We start from the raw sequence: 19,716 nt of genomic DNA, 5'->3' as shown, positions 1-19,716 counted from the left end.
ATCCCATGCCTCTTTCCCCACCCACCCACCCCTGTGCTGCCTGTGTACATTCACAAACACACCCTCAGTCAGGTCCGACAGTTTTGCTCGATCGGAGCCCGTTTTCAGACGAAGGAAGTTACATTATAATAATGTTACATTATTCCTCTTCACGAAGGCCAGGGGCAGAATGAAAACACCGTCAACAACAACAAAAAGAACCACACAGGCACACAAAGTCACACTTTCAAAATGGATTTGTGTCTTGGACCGGTATGTTTTTCCTTTGAGGGCCTTTTTTATTTATCAAATCCTCTTGATCATGACTAGATGAATCATTGCTCTGAACAAGCAATTACTGACAATGGTCCTGATTGCCTGCACAGTTTCTGTGGCACGAACAAGCCCTGAATTATCTGGATAACAAAATGGTCAACCTGAGTCTCTGAGTCTTTAAAACTTTAACTTTAATTCATTATAGTAAATTATATTCCATGGCTGTTGTAGTAAACCGACAAAACAGAGACACCAGAGCACTGAAGTCTGCTCTCCAAACAACGCTAGAATGTTACTATTTAGTGCTACATTGATAGATAGATAGATGGATAGATGTAATGTTCCATCACTGGCGTCTGATTTATCTCAGTCCAAGAAACTAGGTTGACGCTCAGAGATGAATCGGCATTCGCTGCTCCCAAACTTTGGAACGAGTTACCACTTCTTATCTGGCCATTACCGCCGGCTCCCACAGCAGGTGCCTGAAAGCACTTCTCCTCATAGTAGATTAGGTTAGATTAAACTATTATTGATCCCACAGCGGGGCAAATTCACTTGTTAAAGCAGCTTGCAAAAGTGCCAAACATAGTAAGAAGAAAGAAAATGTGTACATTTAGCAACACAATACAGGCTATTATGCTACATAATAACGCTACAAATTGTGGGGGTGATGGTGATATATTATGTGTGGGAGCTATATGACCAGAGTATGTAACTGTTGTGGGAATGAAAGATCTGCTAGCTCTAGTAGCTCGTCTGTGCACTGTTGGTACACTGGTGTGATTCTTGTTGGTTAAGCGGAACCTTTTTCAACGTCATGGGAAAACTCACAGACTGCTCACGTGTCAGAGGCAGGGCTGAAGTTTCAAAGTCAATCAAACTGGAGGTTTGCGCAGATTCATCTGCACAGGGACCAACGACGCAGAAATGGGCGGATGACAGAATATACAGTACATCGCACGTAAGCAGTCATCTACGCATGCTGCAAAAAGCATGACCCGGCCCTGAGTGGTTGTCACAGTAAAATAAATGAATTCATTTATGTAAAATCAATAGCAGTTGTGTGGTTTGAAGCGTGACTTCCTGTGGCTGTAAGGACCCAAGGGTTCGTAAAGAGACAATAGGTAATATTGGATGCATCCACACAGATGTCACTTGCCCTCTTTCATTTGGAAAAAGCTGACGCTGAACTTTCATTACCATCAAATTAATGCTCTTAAAGTGTGTGCACACACAATATTACAATATTATTTTTTCCTGCACCGGTGGGAGCAAACCCCTCCCTTTAACCAGCCTGAATTGATTGGTTAAATTCAATTGTGTTTCGTGCTTCCCTGCTGCCACTTCCTCTCATTACATTCAACAAGCCTTGTTAAAGATTCATGTAAATGCACAGGTCACCTCCTCACAGACGCGTTCTGATATTTGGGCACACGGGCAGACTCTTTAAAAGGGGACGATCAATGTCCCTTAAAGGTTATTTGTTGTCTAAGCTCCCTCATTATGCGCCGACTGTGAACAGATTGCCCTGGCGCTGCAGTCTCCCTCCATACCTTCACTCCTGTGCAACCCTATTCTGCAGTGAGACTTGAAGAGAGTGTGGAGGAGGAGGAGCCCTCAGTGGGGGGAGGAGGGGTGGGGGTAGTGGAGGAGGAGGAGGAGGATAGAGTGAGATACCAGCAACAGAAGCAGATTGGATACTGTGGATGGACACAGGCATCACTTTAAAGAGTATGTGCATCTCCGCGGAGCCGGTTGGCCGGGTGCGTTGTTCCTGATCTGAGCCGAGTGCTGCAGCCTTTAGATGCTGTCAAGCCGTCATCAGCCCGGTAGGTAAATCACTGTGCATCTGCCTGATCTGCATGCTGATCCTGCTGTATGTGCAGAAAGAGAATATGCAGTCTGCATTTTCTTTTTCTTTTTTCTTTATTTAACAGGATGCAGAAATGTTATTGCAGTAAAGTTTGGCTGCTAATCACAAAGCAGAGGGAGGGGAGCATCTGATGCCATGTGCACTTCTCTGAAGCTCTCTTGCTGATGGATAAACATGCTGAATGTGGTGCTGTGGTGTGTTTGCCTGCGAGTGTTAGTTAACACGTCGAAGCCTCTCCTGTCAAAATGAAGACTGTTTATGCCACAGAGTCTGCTTTAGCCTCTGCATCCCCATCACACTCCTCCTTCTCCTCCTCTGCTCTGGCTCTGCTGGTTTGCAATTGCTAACATTTCTCATTATACCCTCACACCCGTCACGCAGAGTTCAGCCAAAGTCTGGAAATTCCCCAACCTGTCAGGTCCCCGACTCTATTACCAAGCAGCTCATAACCGTTTCCTCTAATCCCCCCAAGACTCCTCTGCACATGTTGAGCCATAGCCTTGATGTCCCATTACAGTCAGAGGTTTTTTTTCTTTCTTTCATGGTGGGTAAAAATCTGAGGGAGAGAGAGAGACAGACAGAGAGAGAGAGAGACGCTTCTGGGAACAAAGCAATAAGGAGAATTCCTCTGCTGCAGCAACAGCCAGCTGACGTTGAAACTGTGTTCTAAGGAGTACAACCCCATCTCATCTATTATACCCACTTAACACTGTCCTCGATATATGGGCCCTCTTCAGTTTGCCCTTTGTCGTGATTCTGATTATGCAGACAGACGTGCAGCAGAGTTCACATTCTGAAAGGATATTAAAAGTTTAATAGTGTTAAATAATTGATTATGAGATGAATTACTCATCTCATTAGGTTTGAGGAGTGGAGGCGTTAATAAACACAGGGATATTACACCAACACTAAAATTCAGTAGCTATCACATATATACGTTCATATATAGCGATTGATTTTTATTTTTAACATCAGCTTGATTTACTTCTAGTAGCTCCATTGCACTCTGAGCTCCTCGTTGCAGCGAAATCCATTCAGCTCCATATGTTTTACAAGCACTCGCATTTGTGCTGTCATAGATATGAGGCAGTAATTTATCATGCTGCATGCTAATGTGTTCATTAACGTACAACAATTAGGCACCTTCGTTCAAGGGGTGATTCCTTGGAAAAAGGCATTTTTGACTCATTTCTGGTGTCAGAAAGGTGATGTTTGCAGCGTGAGCCTGAGAAAATATGTGTCGCAGATAGAGACGATAAGTATAGATTAGTGTAGTTTAAAGTGCCTCTATAGCCGCTCCTTAATCCGGCTGTGAAAACAGTCCTATTTCTAAAAGCAAACCCGCTGCTCGAAAGTGATATCACACAGATTATAGTCTCAACATCAGCATCATTTGTTGATCAAAGTGAAGCTTTAATCTAAAAAATGATATCCTTTTTCTTTTTTTTCTTTTTTTTTTAATATAAGAGCTGATAATTATTCACTTGAACCAAATCTGCTTTTTGCTGCTCATCATTATATTTGGTGCTTCAAAGCCTCTGGATGCTGGTTCAGCTGCATCCGACCTCAATGTGTTAAAAAAAAACACTCTCAGCGATAACAACAGGAAATTGCTTGTTCAAAGTTTACAGCAGAAATTGTGGGTCAGCTAAAAGCTGCTGCCATTAATAGCTTTTAGTAACAATAATAATAATAATAATAATAATAATAATAATAAAAATCGAAAGGCGGGGTTCACCCTGGACTTTCAGGGACATAGAGACAAACAACCATCACCTCTCACACTCTCAGCTATGGTCAATTTAGAGTGTCCAATTTGTCTAATCCTCAAATCTGCATGTTTTTGGACTGTGGGAGGAAACCGGAGAACCCTGAGAACCCGGGGAAAACCCACGTACACATGGGGAGAACACGCAAACTCCATGCAGAAAGACACTTGATCCAATCGGGTCTGATAATAATCAATCATACTTAACTTATATCGCACTTTTTATACAAAAATACAGCACTGTTGCCTTACAGCTTGTGGGTTTTCTTTCCTCCCACAGTCCAAAAACATGCAGACGTTACTCAGAAACTCAACTGAAACATTTTCACATTTTGTGTTCCCACTAGCCACACAGCTGGCATTCGCCCAGACCCTGCCCTCGCCTTCCTTTGATCTGTACGCAGCAACCGTGGTCGTGGCCAAAAGTCTGTCTGTGACAGTAGCACACAGCAGGCTTCCTCCACCCACTTGCTTTTCTTTATCATCCCCTTTTTGCGGCCCACGGTGATAACCCGCGAGGCCAGTCACTGCATCACAGTTTTTAATTTACATGAAGCTTTCAAGGAGGAGCTGAACTCTGACCTAACAACTCTGACCCAACAAATTATTGATGACTTCAGGGTCATGCAACGGTCTTTGCAGTCGCTCCACTCCCAAATGTACATGGGGAGAGCGAGGGGCCCATTCCTAGTTATAATTATGATTATAATTATAATTATACTGTAATTATAAATGGTTCGTAATTACAGAAGCTACGCACCGGAAATGTATAGCAGAAAATGAAGACAATATAAAGTTCTCATCAAAGCCTGTCTCCTAGAATGGTATTTTTTATTACAGTCTCCTATTAACGACAATATTTATGTTGGACTTCATGGAACAGAAGCAGACCAGTTCTCATGAAACAACGCTGCAAAGTTTGCAAAGTTGGACCAAGGACATACGATACAAATGTAGTCAAGGTTGAACTTTAATGGAATAGATGAATAGCTGGGACTGAGTCCAATATTTAGAGTGTGTGTGTGTGTGTGTGTGCGTGCGTGTGTGCGTTCTTGTATCTGTCGCTTTGTGAGCGAGGACATTTTGTCTGGTCCTCACAACTTTAAAGGGATTTTTCAGGGTTAATACCTGGTTCTGGGTTAGGGTTAGAACTACAATTGGGTTTAAGTTAAAGTTAGGATAAGAGTAAGGGAATACATTATGTCTATGAGGGTCCTCACTACGAATGCTGCACAAACGTGTGTGTGTATACCTTATGTTGTGGGGACCTAAATCTGTTTACGCAGTCATATTATGGGGACTTGTCATACAAAAATCAAGTCCCCATAATGTAAATTACTACACTTTAAGGTGAAGACATGTTTTAAAGTTAGGTTAAGGCCAGTAATAATTTTGTATAATAAGTAAGAAGTAAGTCTCCAGGAAATGAATGTAAGTCAATGTAATGTCCTCTGAAGTCATGGGCATTTTTTATGACTTTTTCTGTCATAAACACTGACCTCATCGGGACCAGTCATCCTCATGGGAAACAAAGCCTGGTCTTCATGAGGCAGAACCTTGTTTCTGAGGAACTGGTTAGGCTTAGAGGTAACATTTAAATTGTGGTTAGATTACAGTTAGGGTAAGGCTTTAACTACTTATCGTTGGTGTGAAGGATAAGGTTGTCCTCGTGAGGCAGAACCTTATTTCTGAGGAACTGGTGCAGTTTAGGACCAAGATTTCAATTGTGGTTTGGGTGTTGCTTGTGCTCATGGAAAATGCTTTGTTTAGGCTGTCCAAATATATGGAAGTCAGTGCAGTGTCCTCACAAGAATAGCCGTACCAGCCTGTGTGTGCATGTGTGAGACTTCATTCTGACTCACCAACTTCACCCTCGAGAGCAGCTCTTTACTTTCAAGCCCCAATTTTTACATCATTCACCGTTCAGCCAAATGACAGTAAAAAGAAAGACTGGATTTGAGAAGAAAGGGGAAAAAGGGCCAGAGTGACATCACTCTGTGAAATTACATCACGTCAGAAGCTCCAGTAAAACATTATCACGGGTCAGAAATTGCTCATCACAGTCAAGGACTCATTCTGCTGCAATTCTGACAACAAGATATGGTTTTTCTGCTCTTTTGTCATTCACTGAATCTAACAAGATGACGGCTCTCAGCGGCTCCGTCCATTTACATGTTCCACACTGTCCTTGAAGCTATTATAATTCGATGGCAGCAAAGCATTAAACCTTACCTTTGTTTTTTGCTCTCTGTGTACGGCGTGAACACAGAGTTACCATTTAACATTTCCACTGAGGGTTATTAAAACCTTTAAATCAAGTGCTAATTAAGAAAGCCATCTGCCTTGTCTTATTAGTATGCGATATATGAAGTGAGTAGGTGTTAATTGGAAGAAAAAAATCTTTTTGGTGCAAGGCTTGTCACCTATTATTTTTATTTAATTTGAAATTTCACAAAGATCATCTTGGTCATTAAAATCCCCCTGAATCACACGTGGCCTTCACGTACCACAAAGGATGTCTTTTTTTTTTTCTTCATTCCCTGCAGTTTCTTCCACAGCCTAATCAGTGTGTGATCTTTTTTTCCCGATTCAGCATGTTTACATTCACAGTTTAATCAAGCTAAGGCCGTAGTCTGACTAAGACAGGCAATCAGACAACTTGCCCAGTCTGAGTATACAGTACATGCGGAGAAGAAAATAATGTAGGTGGCGCTGTATCTGGATCTCTCATTCCGACTAAGCGTATACATGCAGGAGTAATCAGACTATGAAGTGCATTATCCAGGTATGTTAGTCCGACTAAGACTAGCTCGATTTTAGTCAGACTAACATGTTTACATGACTTTACCATGTTTACATGACTTTACATGACCAAAGCCAGACTAAAATCAGACTTTTAACATGGATTTAAACACATTGACTGTCTTAAAGGGTTGACCTTGATCTTCACCTGACCTGTTTTATTTTCCAAAGGCAAAACTGGAAAAAGGACATTTCCTGTGCAATTTTCAGATTGCAACAAGAAAATATTCTTCTTCCAGATTTACACTCAGTCTCACTAAAACAGCTCTAGGATTGAGATTACAATTTTCTTGACATGTCTCTTTTCTCCCACTCCAGAATTGCATCATGTCTGATTTTGAGGATTTCAGCCGACCAGCGGGACAGGCCAATGTCTCTGAAAGCTACCAGCTAAACCCCACCAGCGTCATCGTGTCGGTCGTCTTCTCCCTCATCTTCCTGTTGGGCACCATCGGCAACAGCCTGGTGCTCGCCGTGCTGCTGCGGAGCGGACAGGTCGGATACAACACGACCAACCTCTTCATTCTCAACCTGAGCGTGGCCGACTTCTTCTTCATCATCTTTTGCGTCCCCTTCCAAGCCACCATCTACTCCCTGGAAGGATGGGTGTTCGGCTCGTTCATGTGCAAAGTGGTGCACTTCTTCATCAACCTCACCATGTACGCCAGCAGCTTCACACTCGCTGCTGTATCTGTTGACAGGTTTGTGATTCACTACTCGACAGTTACTGGTGAACATGAGACATACAGGGCTTTGCAAAATCCTAATTTTATGTCAGTGAAATTCAGTGATCAATTACTTTTTGAAGACACTGTATAATTTTGGGCTGTTCCAGACAATTGCAGTGATTTATTTCCCCTTAAATGTTGGTTCTACATTGAATAACTCTGAGAGCTGTTGAAATGCAGTGTTTCCATCGTGGTACGGTTTGTTTCGGTATAGTACGGTGCTGTTTGGAAAGGTTAAGCCTTGGGTCAGGCTTGTGTTAGGGCTGTGCCCAGAGGCTGTGTCAGTGAGATACGTTGAACAACAAGTTTGAACAACACGTCAAGCTTTGTATGAGAATGGACTCATCACAAGGAAGTTGCAATTTTTTTGTCGCCAAATCAGTTGACTGTCATGGGTCTAGCTCCACCCAGACTGCAACTCCCAAAACGGATTGGTTGCGGCCAGTTATTTTGGTACTATTCCTAATGGAAACGCAAAAAAATACGTACCATACCGAACTGAACTGTTTTCTCCTGCCCTATGTAGTAATGTTGGTTCCCTGTTCCCGCTTCTAATCCTCTTGCTCCTTGCATTTCTCACAGTCCCCGTAAAGTGATAAAAATGAGAATTAGAGTTATATCTTAACTAGTTAGCTGTGGGCAACTGGACTTGCTTGAGGTCAATTTGAAGACGTTTCACCTCTCATCCGTCCAAGAGGCTTCTTCAGAGCTTTCAGACCTTCCAGAGATACTAAAGCCATAATTGAATATCTTATGAGGCGACAGCCACTCATTATCCATGGCTAAATCTGATATCCTTCACAGAGTGAACTCTAAGCCACAGTTACACACTTGCTATTAGCTCAGTCAATATGGACATAATTGGTTTTCTCTACAGCAGACGCCCTCTGCTCACACTTGTTTACACCAAAGAGGATTCAATCTATTCCTTAACTCCTGCCAGGCTAATGTTTGCAATCATGGGCCAGCGTGAAAAGATTAAAGGTCACATATTATACCCTATTTCTCCAAGTTAAACTAGTTCCCTGGTGTCCTAATGAACATGTCTGTGACATACCATAAGGATGAAGCACCGTAACAGTTCAGTAACCCTGCCAAAGCAGCCCTTTTCAGAACACTCGGTTTTGTGCCTGGTCCCTTTACATGCAAATGAGACACACCCACTTCTTCCAGGGGGTGTGTCGACGCCGGCACGCTCACGCTACCATGACAACACTTGAACGTGAACCGTGGGAGGAACATGGCTGGTGGAGGAAAGTTTGCGGTTCAACTATATATGTTTGAACCAGAGTCCGACCCTGAACAAGAGGAAGCTACGGAAGAAGTTGTAGTATGTAGACTGCAACAGGACGTGTCAGAATGGTCATTTATGAGCTCTTTTTTTACCTTTTCCTAAAAATGTGTGCGTTTGTACGTCGGTTAAATACGGTCGCTGACTAAATACAGCATTTTATAGGGACAAGGTGGAGCTAAGGTGGAGCTCTCCAAGTAAACTTCCTGGTGGGGTGGCAACATTCGTGGTGAAATGCGCATTGTGTCGTCACAATGTGCAGGGAATTCAACATCGCGTGTTTTATCTCCTATACTTACACTAAGGGGGACCATGAAAACATGACTGAGTCTTCGTTTTTCACACTTTGGCGAATGGTAGGGCCTCCAGAGTCCCAAATATAAGTATTAAAATGATTAAAAAGTTGATTTTGCATAATATGTCCCCTTTAAGGAAGAAATCTAATATGTGTTTGTGTGGAGCTGCAGTGTGTAAATCTGATTTTGTAGACATTTTTTGTTTCCATCATGGTATGGTAACCCATGGCATGAGCGCAGTACGGTTACTTGGTAGGTGGGGTTTGGTCTGTGCCGGATGGCACATCAGCGAGCGTAGCGTGACAAACTTTGTGCTACAAGCCTTTTTCCTGTCAAACAATAACAATAAATATTTTTCTCCAGCAGTAGAATTCACTTCCGAAACTTTTCATGGACGCTTCTATTTGTTTTTGGTCACACTCCAAACTGTTTTCAGCCGTCTCACTTTACTAGCGTAATTACTGTTGCCTCCATCTGTCTTGACAAATCAATTCCTGTGTGCAGTGAGGGAATGAATGAGATCTAAACTATACCGCTATACTCATTTGACAATGGTGTGAATGTAGCAAAGTTACAATTGACACCTTTAAAATTCTAATTATATGTTGTGGATGCAAGGGTCCTGCTGTGTAGAGGCAGCCATCTTGTGCCGCCACATTTCTACAGTAGCCTGAACGGAAAAAACCTGTGGGAGCGTGTGCAAACAAAGTAGAAAAAAGGCCTGTCAAAGAATTTATAACTTCTGTCGTCACTGTCCTCAAAATGTGACAAAAAGGTCATACTATAGTATGTCATCCAAAATGTGACAAAAAAGTCACGTCTTCCAAAATGTGCCAAAAAAGTCATACTATAGTATGTCTTCCAAAACTAGCAAAAAAGTCAAATTTTAGTATGTCGTCCAAAATGTGACAAAAAAGTCATACTATAGTATGTCGTCCAAAATGTGACAAAAAAGTCATACTATAGTATGTCGTCCAAAACTAGCAAAAAAGTCAAATTTTAGTATGTCGTCCAAAATGTGACAAAAAATTTGGACGACATACTAAAGTATGACATTTTTATCACATTTAGGACGACATACTAATCTATGACTTTTTTGTCACATTTTGGACGACATGTCACATAATTGTTGTATCGTGATATTATTGGTATCGTATCGTGTATCGATTCCCACTGCTACATCATACTATATGTTTACTGTTTACTGAAAAATATCCACATACACCACAAACATTGGAGAATTCATGTGCACTGATACCTTCAGTCACAGCAGCGACTTGAGATGCGGTGCATCTGAAATGAGTAAAAACATAAATAAATAAATAAAACACAAGATGATGCAGGACACATGCAATCATTCAGCGGGCGGCTGAAATGATGGAAAATGTGTTTGTGTTGAAGCCGATTTTGCACATGGTGTAAACATCAATTCACGTTTGAGCGAAAAGCCACGGAGATTTGATCAGTGTGAGATCGACAGACATTTTCATCCAGCTCTTTCAACTTGTCTTGTTTGACAGTAGCAGATTGTCTATTAGCTTGTGTTTTGGTATAAATCTGACAACCATTCACAAAGCTATTGAGCTGTTACATTTGACAGGCTCTTTTCTTTCTTTTCTTTTTTTTCCACTTTCATATTGAACGTAAGCCTCTTTGGCCCCGTTTCAGTGAGGTGTCATAGACCAGAGTGGCTGTTTTCTTTGTCTTTAGAGAGTTTGCTGGAGCAGAGCGAACACAGATTTGCTGAGCATTAACCCGTAAAGGGTTGAGATTGAAAAAAACACAGCTGTCAGGTTCGAAAGGTGAGCACATCAGTGATGTGGTGTCAGACTTTGTTTGTAAAAGTGTTCAATGCTCAAGAGCATTAAAACCACGAGGTGCAGTCTTGCTCAACGAGGCTGTTGTGATCATTTAATGAAACAACATACGTAAGACCACATCCTGTATAAAAGCCTGGAGAATAACACGCCCACTGTGGATATTGCAGTCATTGCAACATATTTCCCTGAGGTGTTTTATTATTCAATAAAACCTACAGAGAGGGTGAATGATTATGATTCAGCACAGCTCACCGTGCTGATTGTAGTCGTCAGTGAGTGGAGGTAGCAGCACTATTCCCTTCATTCTATTGCTCACTATATGTGATATTCAATATGTAAAGAGGAAACCGAGAAATAATCGCATTTTCGATCGTTCTCCGCGGTGGAAACATTTGTCGTGGGGATTGATTTATTCTTTTTTTTTTAACTTCAACACTTAATCTCAGCTCCGTTTACTGCGTCTCAAATCAAATGAGCAGACTGACTACGTCAAAGTCACTTCACCGGCAGCACATCTGTTCACATGCAGGGAGGATTAGTAAATAAAGGATCAACCTCTCTATTGTCTTGTCCTGTTTTCTGTACATGTTATTGTTCTTTAACGCTCTTATAACACTTACCCACACTTGTCTTGTCACCACTTATGGTACAAATAGTGATTTTTAATATATTAACAGATTAAATCTTGTACATACCAATATGAAATCATATACAGCCAAGTTCCAAAAATCTTTTGAATATAAAGTGACATTTGTATATGGGTAAAGTGAGGAATACTGATAAAGTGACAATTTTGGCAACTTCATTAAATGGTTAAAACCAGATATGTCTGCTACCATATTGCACTGTCAATGTTATTTTAGCTGTAGACTGTATAAACAAAATAGACTTATTGTTTAAAAAAAAAAAAACATATTCTTAAGAGTTTGCTCCTGAAGCAAACCAGGAAATAAGAATATCCTAAATAGCCAATAGGGGGTGAAAAACTAAAATTGCCTAATTCCAACTTGATTTATAGAATCAGCAAATATTTCCTGTGTAATTAATGGTCCCAGTTTCAGGTCTTTTTCAATAAAACATGATGTCAGTGGTTTCTTTTCACTATTGATAAACTGTTATGTAATTTATTTTTTAGGGCTCATTGACATAAAGAAGTTAAAAAGAGGAAACCAGAGAACTGTTCTTAACTAACACACTTGGAGTCATGTATGTGTCATGAAACCAAAACTAACCTGGGAACTGCAGATACTACGTTGTAGCCTCGCTGAATTCATTAGCACATTTAACCGAGAATTATATCAAAGTTAATTTTAAAGTTACTTATATTATCGATTTGCATATTAATTGTGTTGGAACAGGCTAACAAGTGGTTCTTCATTCTGCTGTGACTTCTGAAATCTTTTGGGAGTTTGGGGTTTTGGTTTAGGGAGGCAGCAAGTGTTTATCCATCAAACTCTGGAACAACTGTGTTTCTCTGAGCAGCAGAATTTACTCCCGGAACTTTTCCCTGTTGGGACTTCTTTGTGTTTATATTCGTACTTCAGTCTGTTTTTAGGCGTCTGGCTTCATTACTATTATTATTATTGCAACGTTGCCATTGCCTCATCTGTGTTGGCGTAAAAGAAATCACACACACACACACACAAAAATGTGTGTAGACGTAGTCAGCATTGTTGATAGTTTTAGGTTAAAAATTCATACATTAATCTGCATTTTTAATGTTGGACTCAGCTGAATAATTATTCCCTTTCAGCCTGAAAAAAAAAAAAAAAAACTACACCACTTTGATTCAGCACCTCCACTAATTACCATGTGGTCTGGATTGTGGAGTCATTATTGGGTTTTTTTCTTTTCACAGATATCTGGCCATCCGCTACCCACTCCGCTCCAGGGAGCTACGAACCCCGTGCAATGCAGTAGTTGCCATGGTGATCATCTGGGGCCTCTCTCTGGTCTTCGCCGGTCCGTATCTCAGCTACTACGACCTGATTGACTACGCCAACAGCACCGTGTGCATCCCCGGCTGGGAAGAGCAGAACCGCAAAGTGCTAGACACGTGCACCTTCCTTTTCGGCTACGTCATCCCCGTGCTCATCGTGAGCCTCTCCTACACGCGAACCATCAAGTACCTGTGGACGGCGGTCGACCCGCTGGACGGCATGTCGGAATCCAAGAGGGCCAAGCGCAAAGTCACCAAAATGATCATCATCGTCACCGTGCTTTTCTGCATATGCTGGCTGCCGTACCACGTGGTGATCCTGTGCTACCTCTACGGAGACTTCCCTTTCAACCAGACCACGTACGCGTTCAGGCTCCTCTCCCACTGCATGGCCTACGCCAACTCCTGCGTCAACCCCATCGTGTACGCGCTGGTCTCCAAGCACTTCCGCAAGGGCTTCAAGAAAGTGTTCAGCTGCATCCTGAGTAAAAACGGGAGGAACAAGGTCCACGTGGTCCACGTGGCGAACACCGTGCCAGGCTTCGAGGCGGGCTCCACCGAGGTGTCGCAGATGCACGAGGAGAACATACGGCAGAACGAGTGTGAGATGATTAACAGGCCGCTGCCAGAGCCAAGAGAAGCCACGGTGACGGTGAATTTGCCCTTTCAGCGGCAGACTTGACAAGTCCTTCAGCACAGATTCCCCTTTGGAAAAGACATTGCGGCTCACGTTTGGACAGAAACGTGTTTAAAACACTAGTAAACGTGTTTAGGTGGGAAAATGGGAACAGACGTAGTTAAATTATTCATCCACACAAACACATTTACGAGAATAAAAATATGTATTTTTTGGTTTATTAATATATAACAAACCATATATATAATATAGAGGTTTTAGTATTTGTCTCTTGACCATTTGCCTTAACATGGCTTGCACTTTGGTATTTACTGTCTCTTAGCAACCGCGTTATTTAGCTCATGTTTCAGTGCGTTTCACCACCTACTCTATGTAATATGTAGTTTTTGGGGGTTGATAATGATTCCTACTGAATATCAGGGGGTAAAACATTTCCTGTACCAATTTAACAACAAATGTATATTTTAAAAAAAATTATTTGACAAATAAATGTCACCAAAGTTTGATATTTTACACAATTATACAAAACAACAAAAACACACATTCATTCAAATATACATATACTGTGCAGAACTTTACAAATAAATATTTTTACATGTATGTATGAATGTAAACATAAAAATAAACACAAAAAAAAAAAAATCTGAGATTAAAGTCAGGATTCTGCCGAAAAAAATTCTCAGAATTACAACTTCAATTTTCTGAGAAAAAGTCAGATTTCCTTGTTTAATCTAAGAATTCCAACTTTTTTCTCGGAATTCTAAGATTAAAGTCCGAATTCTGAAAAAAATCACTTTTTTCTCAGAATTCTGACTTCAATGTCAGAGAAAAAAGTCTGAGATTAAATTCGGAATTCTGAGAAAATGGTTGGTCACTTTTTCCCCTCAGAATTACAACTTTAATCTTCAAAGAAAATACTTCCATTTGAGTAGGAATTCTGACATTTTTGTTGGAATTCTGAGATTAAAGTATGATTTCCGATTTTTTTTTGAAGACTTAAATCTTAAATCTAACAATTCTGACTTTTTTCTCGAAGATTAAAGTCAGAATTCTGACTTTTTTCACAGAAGATTGAAGTCGGGAAATGTGGCTATCTTGGAAGTGGAAGTCTTGGAATTCTGAGTTCAATCTCAGAGAAAAAAGTCAGAAATATGAGATTAAAGTCTGAGTTCTGATTTAAATCTAAGAATTCTGAGTTTTTTCCTCAGAATTCCGACTTTAATCTCAGAATTCTGACTTTTTTCTCCAAGATTAAAGTTAGAATTCTAACCTTTTTCTCAGAAATCCCACTATCCTTAAATCCTTAAGGATTAAAGTAAATCCTTTCTTTAATCTCAGTATTCCGACTTTTTTCTCGGAATTCTGAGATTTCTGAAAGATATGATTTTGAAGATTTTTTTTATGTTTTTTATTTTGTTTCCCAAACAATTTCACATTTAGCCACAATCCTTGTCAACCCTTTTTAACTGTCAAACAATGTTTTATTCTGTAAAATATAAGGGCATATATTTGTAATAATGTACCGACATGTTAAAGAAAGGCTCACGTTGGCCCGTCTTTTCTGGAGCCAAACATTAAATCCATCAGAAATGTTCAGCAGCGCGTTAATGCAGAGCGAGGAGGGCGGGAAATTGCTGTACAATAAAAATCACCTCCATTAGCTTTTCAAACGCAGATTGGATGCAGATTCAGGGTCAACGCTTCGACTCCTCTGATGTGAAGTACATCCTGTGCAGGTCATGAACAGGCCAGCTGACTCATTTACTCCCAACTCCATTTTTTTGCTCAGCAGAGCTCTGATCTTCAGAGTCTGATTAAATCCCTTCGACATGTTGTGTTTTTTGTATGTGATCTGAGGCTGCGTGTTGTTTTTCTCTCTCTCGCTCTCTAAGTGGAGCAGAGTGTTCTTTGGTTCGGCTTGTTTTTTTTTGCATCTCGCATGCAGCTGCTGCTCAGCCTCCTTCACGTGTTACTGATATTTAAATTCAGTTTTTTTTGACTCAAACACAGTCTGATGAGGGACGATGAAGAATCAGGTGTCATGTTATGACTCAAGGTCACATGTTTTGTGTAGGAGAGAGAGAGAGAAGCCATTTTGTGTCACCTTTTATTTACTCCTGTTTTCAGTTTAGGTAAGATTAGGTTTAAAGCTTTGTTATTTTGGCATCGTTCCTCTCCGAAATTAATAACACTGCTACTTGGTACTTGTTACACTTATTTGAATAGACTTTTGATTTATTTGGCTCTCTTTGGAAACCCTGGTTTCCCTGTAGGCCGGGGATGTAACAAACTCTTCATTAATTTGTGTGTGTTTTTGATGAATTATTAATTATAACCCACATTGGTGGCATTTTCTTGCATTTACCTGTGTCTTCACAGTGATTGTACTACTGGCATGTTTCTGTTTGGTGTCATATATCGTATATTTAATTGTTTTGAGTTGTGTATTTAAAAATGTAAAAAGCTGTGAATTGATGACACTTTCTCTGTGTGTGTGTGTGTGTGCGTGTTTTTGCTCGTGTTCTACCTCAAGAGCTGTAAAACAAACAAAAAAAAACAAATCCTGTGTTATTTTCCTCTTCAGATTGTGTAAGACGCAACTTTTGCACTCTCCTTTTGCACAAACCATGTATTTAAACCGTGTGCCCTCTGCATCCATGTTCTACTTAAGTGCTTCTCTGTTTCCTCTTATCTTCACGTAACATTTGGTATTTAAATAGATACCGAGATACACACAAAGGAGTTCTTCGGAACACAGTGTAATGTACTTTCTCGACGACCGAATAAAGTATTTTCTGCCTTGCACGTCGCAGTGAAATACGTTGTCTTTTATACAATAACTTCAGCACAAATTGTAACAGTGTCAGTATAGGAGCTATTTTTGAACTTTGAATAAATGTGCTTTTCCTAAAACTGTCATACACACTGTACAAAGTGTGGGTGCACTCGGTTTTGCAAACACTAATGCCCTCTGTGGAAATCAGAGCTGTTTGCTTGCAGGTGATCTTAGCAAATTAATACTGGTACGTCACTGATAACCTTGACAGGGTCTGTGCTGCTGTTGTGGTTGCTCCGGTAACCGTGCTGCTTCATTTACCTACCTGAGAAGGGTTTAACATCAGCTGCATGTTTTGTTTTGTTTTTTTGCTGAAACTGATCAGTGAAAGAACCCAACTTGTATTTTGTGAGAGAAGAAGTTTTGCAGTGAAGAAAAGAAGATTTATTTTTATAACTTCTGTTATTCAGCTTTCCTACCAGTTTGACGTCCAGGATGTAAAACAGTGAAACGATTTCTAAATGGAAAGCAAAACACATTCTCAATACTGAATGGAAACAAAAAATACTCTTCAAATTACATTTAAAAGTTGGAATATGAAAAATAAATACACATAAATCCACTAGAAACAGACTCTGCAAATAAAGGATTGTAGTTCAATACATATGATGAAAATATATTAGGAATACTTAGACAACAGCATCAGAAAATATGAATATAAAGAGTTACAAATAAGGTGAGTGTATGTGCAAGTTTTTTTAATACAGGGTGTGATTGAAAAACAGGGAGCTGTGTGATTAGGGGCAGAAAATAAGATTTCTTTGTTTTCTTTTCTTTTTGTAGTGTGTGGGGAAAATAAGGTAATGTAATACTGGTTCAGGTTTTTTCTTTTGTTTTAGGACAAAAGAAAGAAATCTTATTTCCTGTCCCTCGCATCGCCGTCATTTCTCACTTCCTTCTAAAATCAAATAAAAATCCAAATTTAAACCCATTTTCAAAATGTTGTTTTTGAACATACTGTGGTAAAAGAACAAACCTGCACACACTCTTTATATCCATATTTTTTTCCTCATAATAAATGTGGTAAGGTAAAGTGAAAAAAGCACCTGATTAGATTTAATAAAGGATCAAGATTTTCCCAAGATAGACACAGTGAAAAGTAAAGGCAACAATTAATAAGCATGCATTTTAAAATGTGAAATATTAGGAAAAATATCAAATATTAAGATAAAAAGTAGAGTAGTTAATGCAGTATAGACACTGAGTAACCAGATTATATGCAGCATGAGTTTATTAATTACTAATAACATCAAAAATCTTAACATTTACAACATGAGTCAGAGATTAAATACAAACATTAGGAAAACTTAAATATGTGAAGAAAACTAAAAAATGTGACATAAAAACTAAAACGTGAAGATGCCTCAAAAACCTGAAGTAAACACTAAAATGTGAAGAAAACTAAAACATGAAGAAAACACAATAATGTGAAGAAAATTCAAAAATGAGAAGAAAACACAAAAACGTTAAGAAAACTACTAAACTAGGACTTTTGTCAAATTTTGGACGACATACTAAAGTATGACATTTTTATCACATTTTGGACGACATACTAAAGTAGGACTTTTTTGTCGAATTTTGGACGACATACTATATATAGTATGACTTTTTTGTCACATTTTGGACGACATACTAACCTATGACTTTTTTTGTCACATTTTGGACGACATACTGTAGTATGACTTTTTTGTCACATTTTGGACAACATACGGTACTATGACTTTTTTGTCACATTTTGGACGACATACTATAGTATGACATTTTTGTCACATTTTGGAGGACATACTAATCCATGACTTTCTTGTCACATTTTGGACGACATACTAACCTATGACTTTTTTGTCACATTTTGGACGACATACTATAGTATGACATTTTTGTCACATTTTGGAGGACATACTAATCCATGACTTTCTTGTCACATTTTGGACGACATACTAACCTATGACTTTTTTGTCACATTTTGGACAACATACTGTACGATGACATTTTTGTCACATTTTGGACGACATACTGTACGATGACATTTTTGTCACATTTTGGACAACATACTAATCTATGACTTTTTTGTCACATTGGACGACATACGATAGTATGACTTTTTTGTTACATTTTGGACGTGATATAGTATGACTTTTTTGTCACATTTTGGACGACATACTATGACTTTTTTGTCACATTTTGGACAACATACTATGACTTTTTTGTCACATTTTGGACGACATACTATAGTATGACTTTTTTGTCACATTTTGGACAACATAATAAAGTTTGACATTTTGGCACATATTGGAAGACATTATATACAATGACTTTTTTGTCACATTTTGGACGGCATACTAACCTATGACTTTATTGTCACATTTTGACGACATATTATAGTATGACTTTTTCACATTTTGGACGACATATTATAGTATGACTTTTTTGTCACATTTTGGACGACATACTATAGTATGACTTTTTTGTCACATTTTGGACGTGATATAGTATGACTTTTTTGTCACATTTTGGACGACATACTAACCTATGACTTTTTTGTCACATTTTGGACGACATTCTAACCTGTGACTTTTTTGTCACATTTAGGACAACATACTATGACTTTTTTGTCACATTTTGTACGACATACGATAGTATGACTTTTTAGTCACATATTGGACGACATACTTACCTATGACTTTCTGTCACATTTTGGACGAGATACTATAGTGTGACTTTTTTGTCACATTTTGGACAACATACTGTACTATGACTTTTTGTCAAATTTTGGACGACATACTATAGTATGACTTTTTTGTCACATTTTGGACGTGATATAGTATGACTTTTTTGTCACATTTTGGACGACATACTAACCTATGACTTTTTTGTCACATTTTGTACAACATACGATAGTATGACTTTTTAGTCACATATTGGACGACATACTTACCTATGACTTTCTGTCACATTTTGGACGACATACTGTAGTATGACTTTTTTGTCACATTTTGGACAACATACTGTACTATGACTTTTTGTCACATTTTGGACGACATACTATAGTATGACTTTTTGTCAAATTTTGGACAACATACTGTACTTTGACTTTTTGTCACATTTTGGACGACATACTATAGTATGACTTTTGGTCAAATTTTGGACAACATACCATAGTATGACTTTTTTGTCACATTTTGGACGACTTTTTTGTCACATTTTGGACGACATACTAACCTATGACTTTTTTGTCACATTTTGGACAACATAATAAAGTTTGACATTTTTGGCACATATTGGAAGACATTATATACAATGACTTTTTTGTCACATTTTGGACGGCATACTAACCTATGACTTTTTTGTCACATTTTGGACGACATACTATAGTATGACTTTTTTGTCACGTTTTGGACGTGATATTATAGTATGACTTTTTTGTCATGTTTTGGACGACATACTAACCTATGACTTTTTTGTCACATTTTG

General features: G+C 39.2%; 1 protein-coding gene across 1 annotated transcript; it reads left to right on the top strand.

The window, feature by feature from the left end:
- The first annotated feature begins 1,973 nt into the window (after nucleotides 1-1,973).
- Nucleotides 1,974-16,208, top strand: galr2b (galanin receptor 2b). The gene is made up of 3 exons (XM_058653724.1): nucleotides 1,974-2,084; nucleotides 7,017-7,399; nucleotides 12,692-16,208. Exons 2-3 carry the CDS (start codon nucleotides 7,026-7,028, stop codon nucleotides 13,452-13,454), a joined length of 1,137 nt encoding a protein of 378 aa, XP_058509707.1. The 5' UTR covers nucleotides 1,974-2,084; nucleotides 7,017-7,025; the 3' UTR covers nucleotides 13,455-16,208.
- Nucleotides 16,209-19,716: the final 3,508 nt, after the last annotated feature.

This window comes from Solea solea, chromosome 16, assembly GCF_958295425.1.
Source record: "Solea solea chromosome 16, fSolSol10.1, whole genome shotgun sequence".
Taxonomy (NCBI): domain Eukaryota; kingdom Metazoa; phylum Chordata; class Actinopteri; order Pleuronectiformes; family Soleidae; genus Solea; species Solea solea.
This window is presented reverse-complemented; position numbering and strand designations above follow the sequence as displayed.

Bases quoted from the DNA above. Each gene is read 5' to 3' on its own strand.
- galr2b (XM_058653724.1), top strand. From the start codon at position 7,026: ATGTCTGATTTTGAGGATTTCAGCCGACCAGCGGGACAGGCCAATGTC. The intron at 7,400-12,691 runs GTTTGTGATTCA...TTCTTTTCACAG, and splicing joins GCTGCTGTATCTGTTGACAG to ATATCTGGCCATCCGCTACC.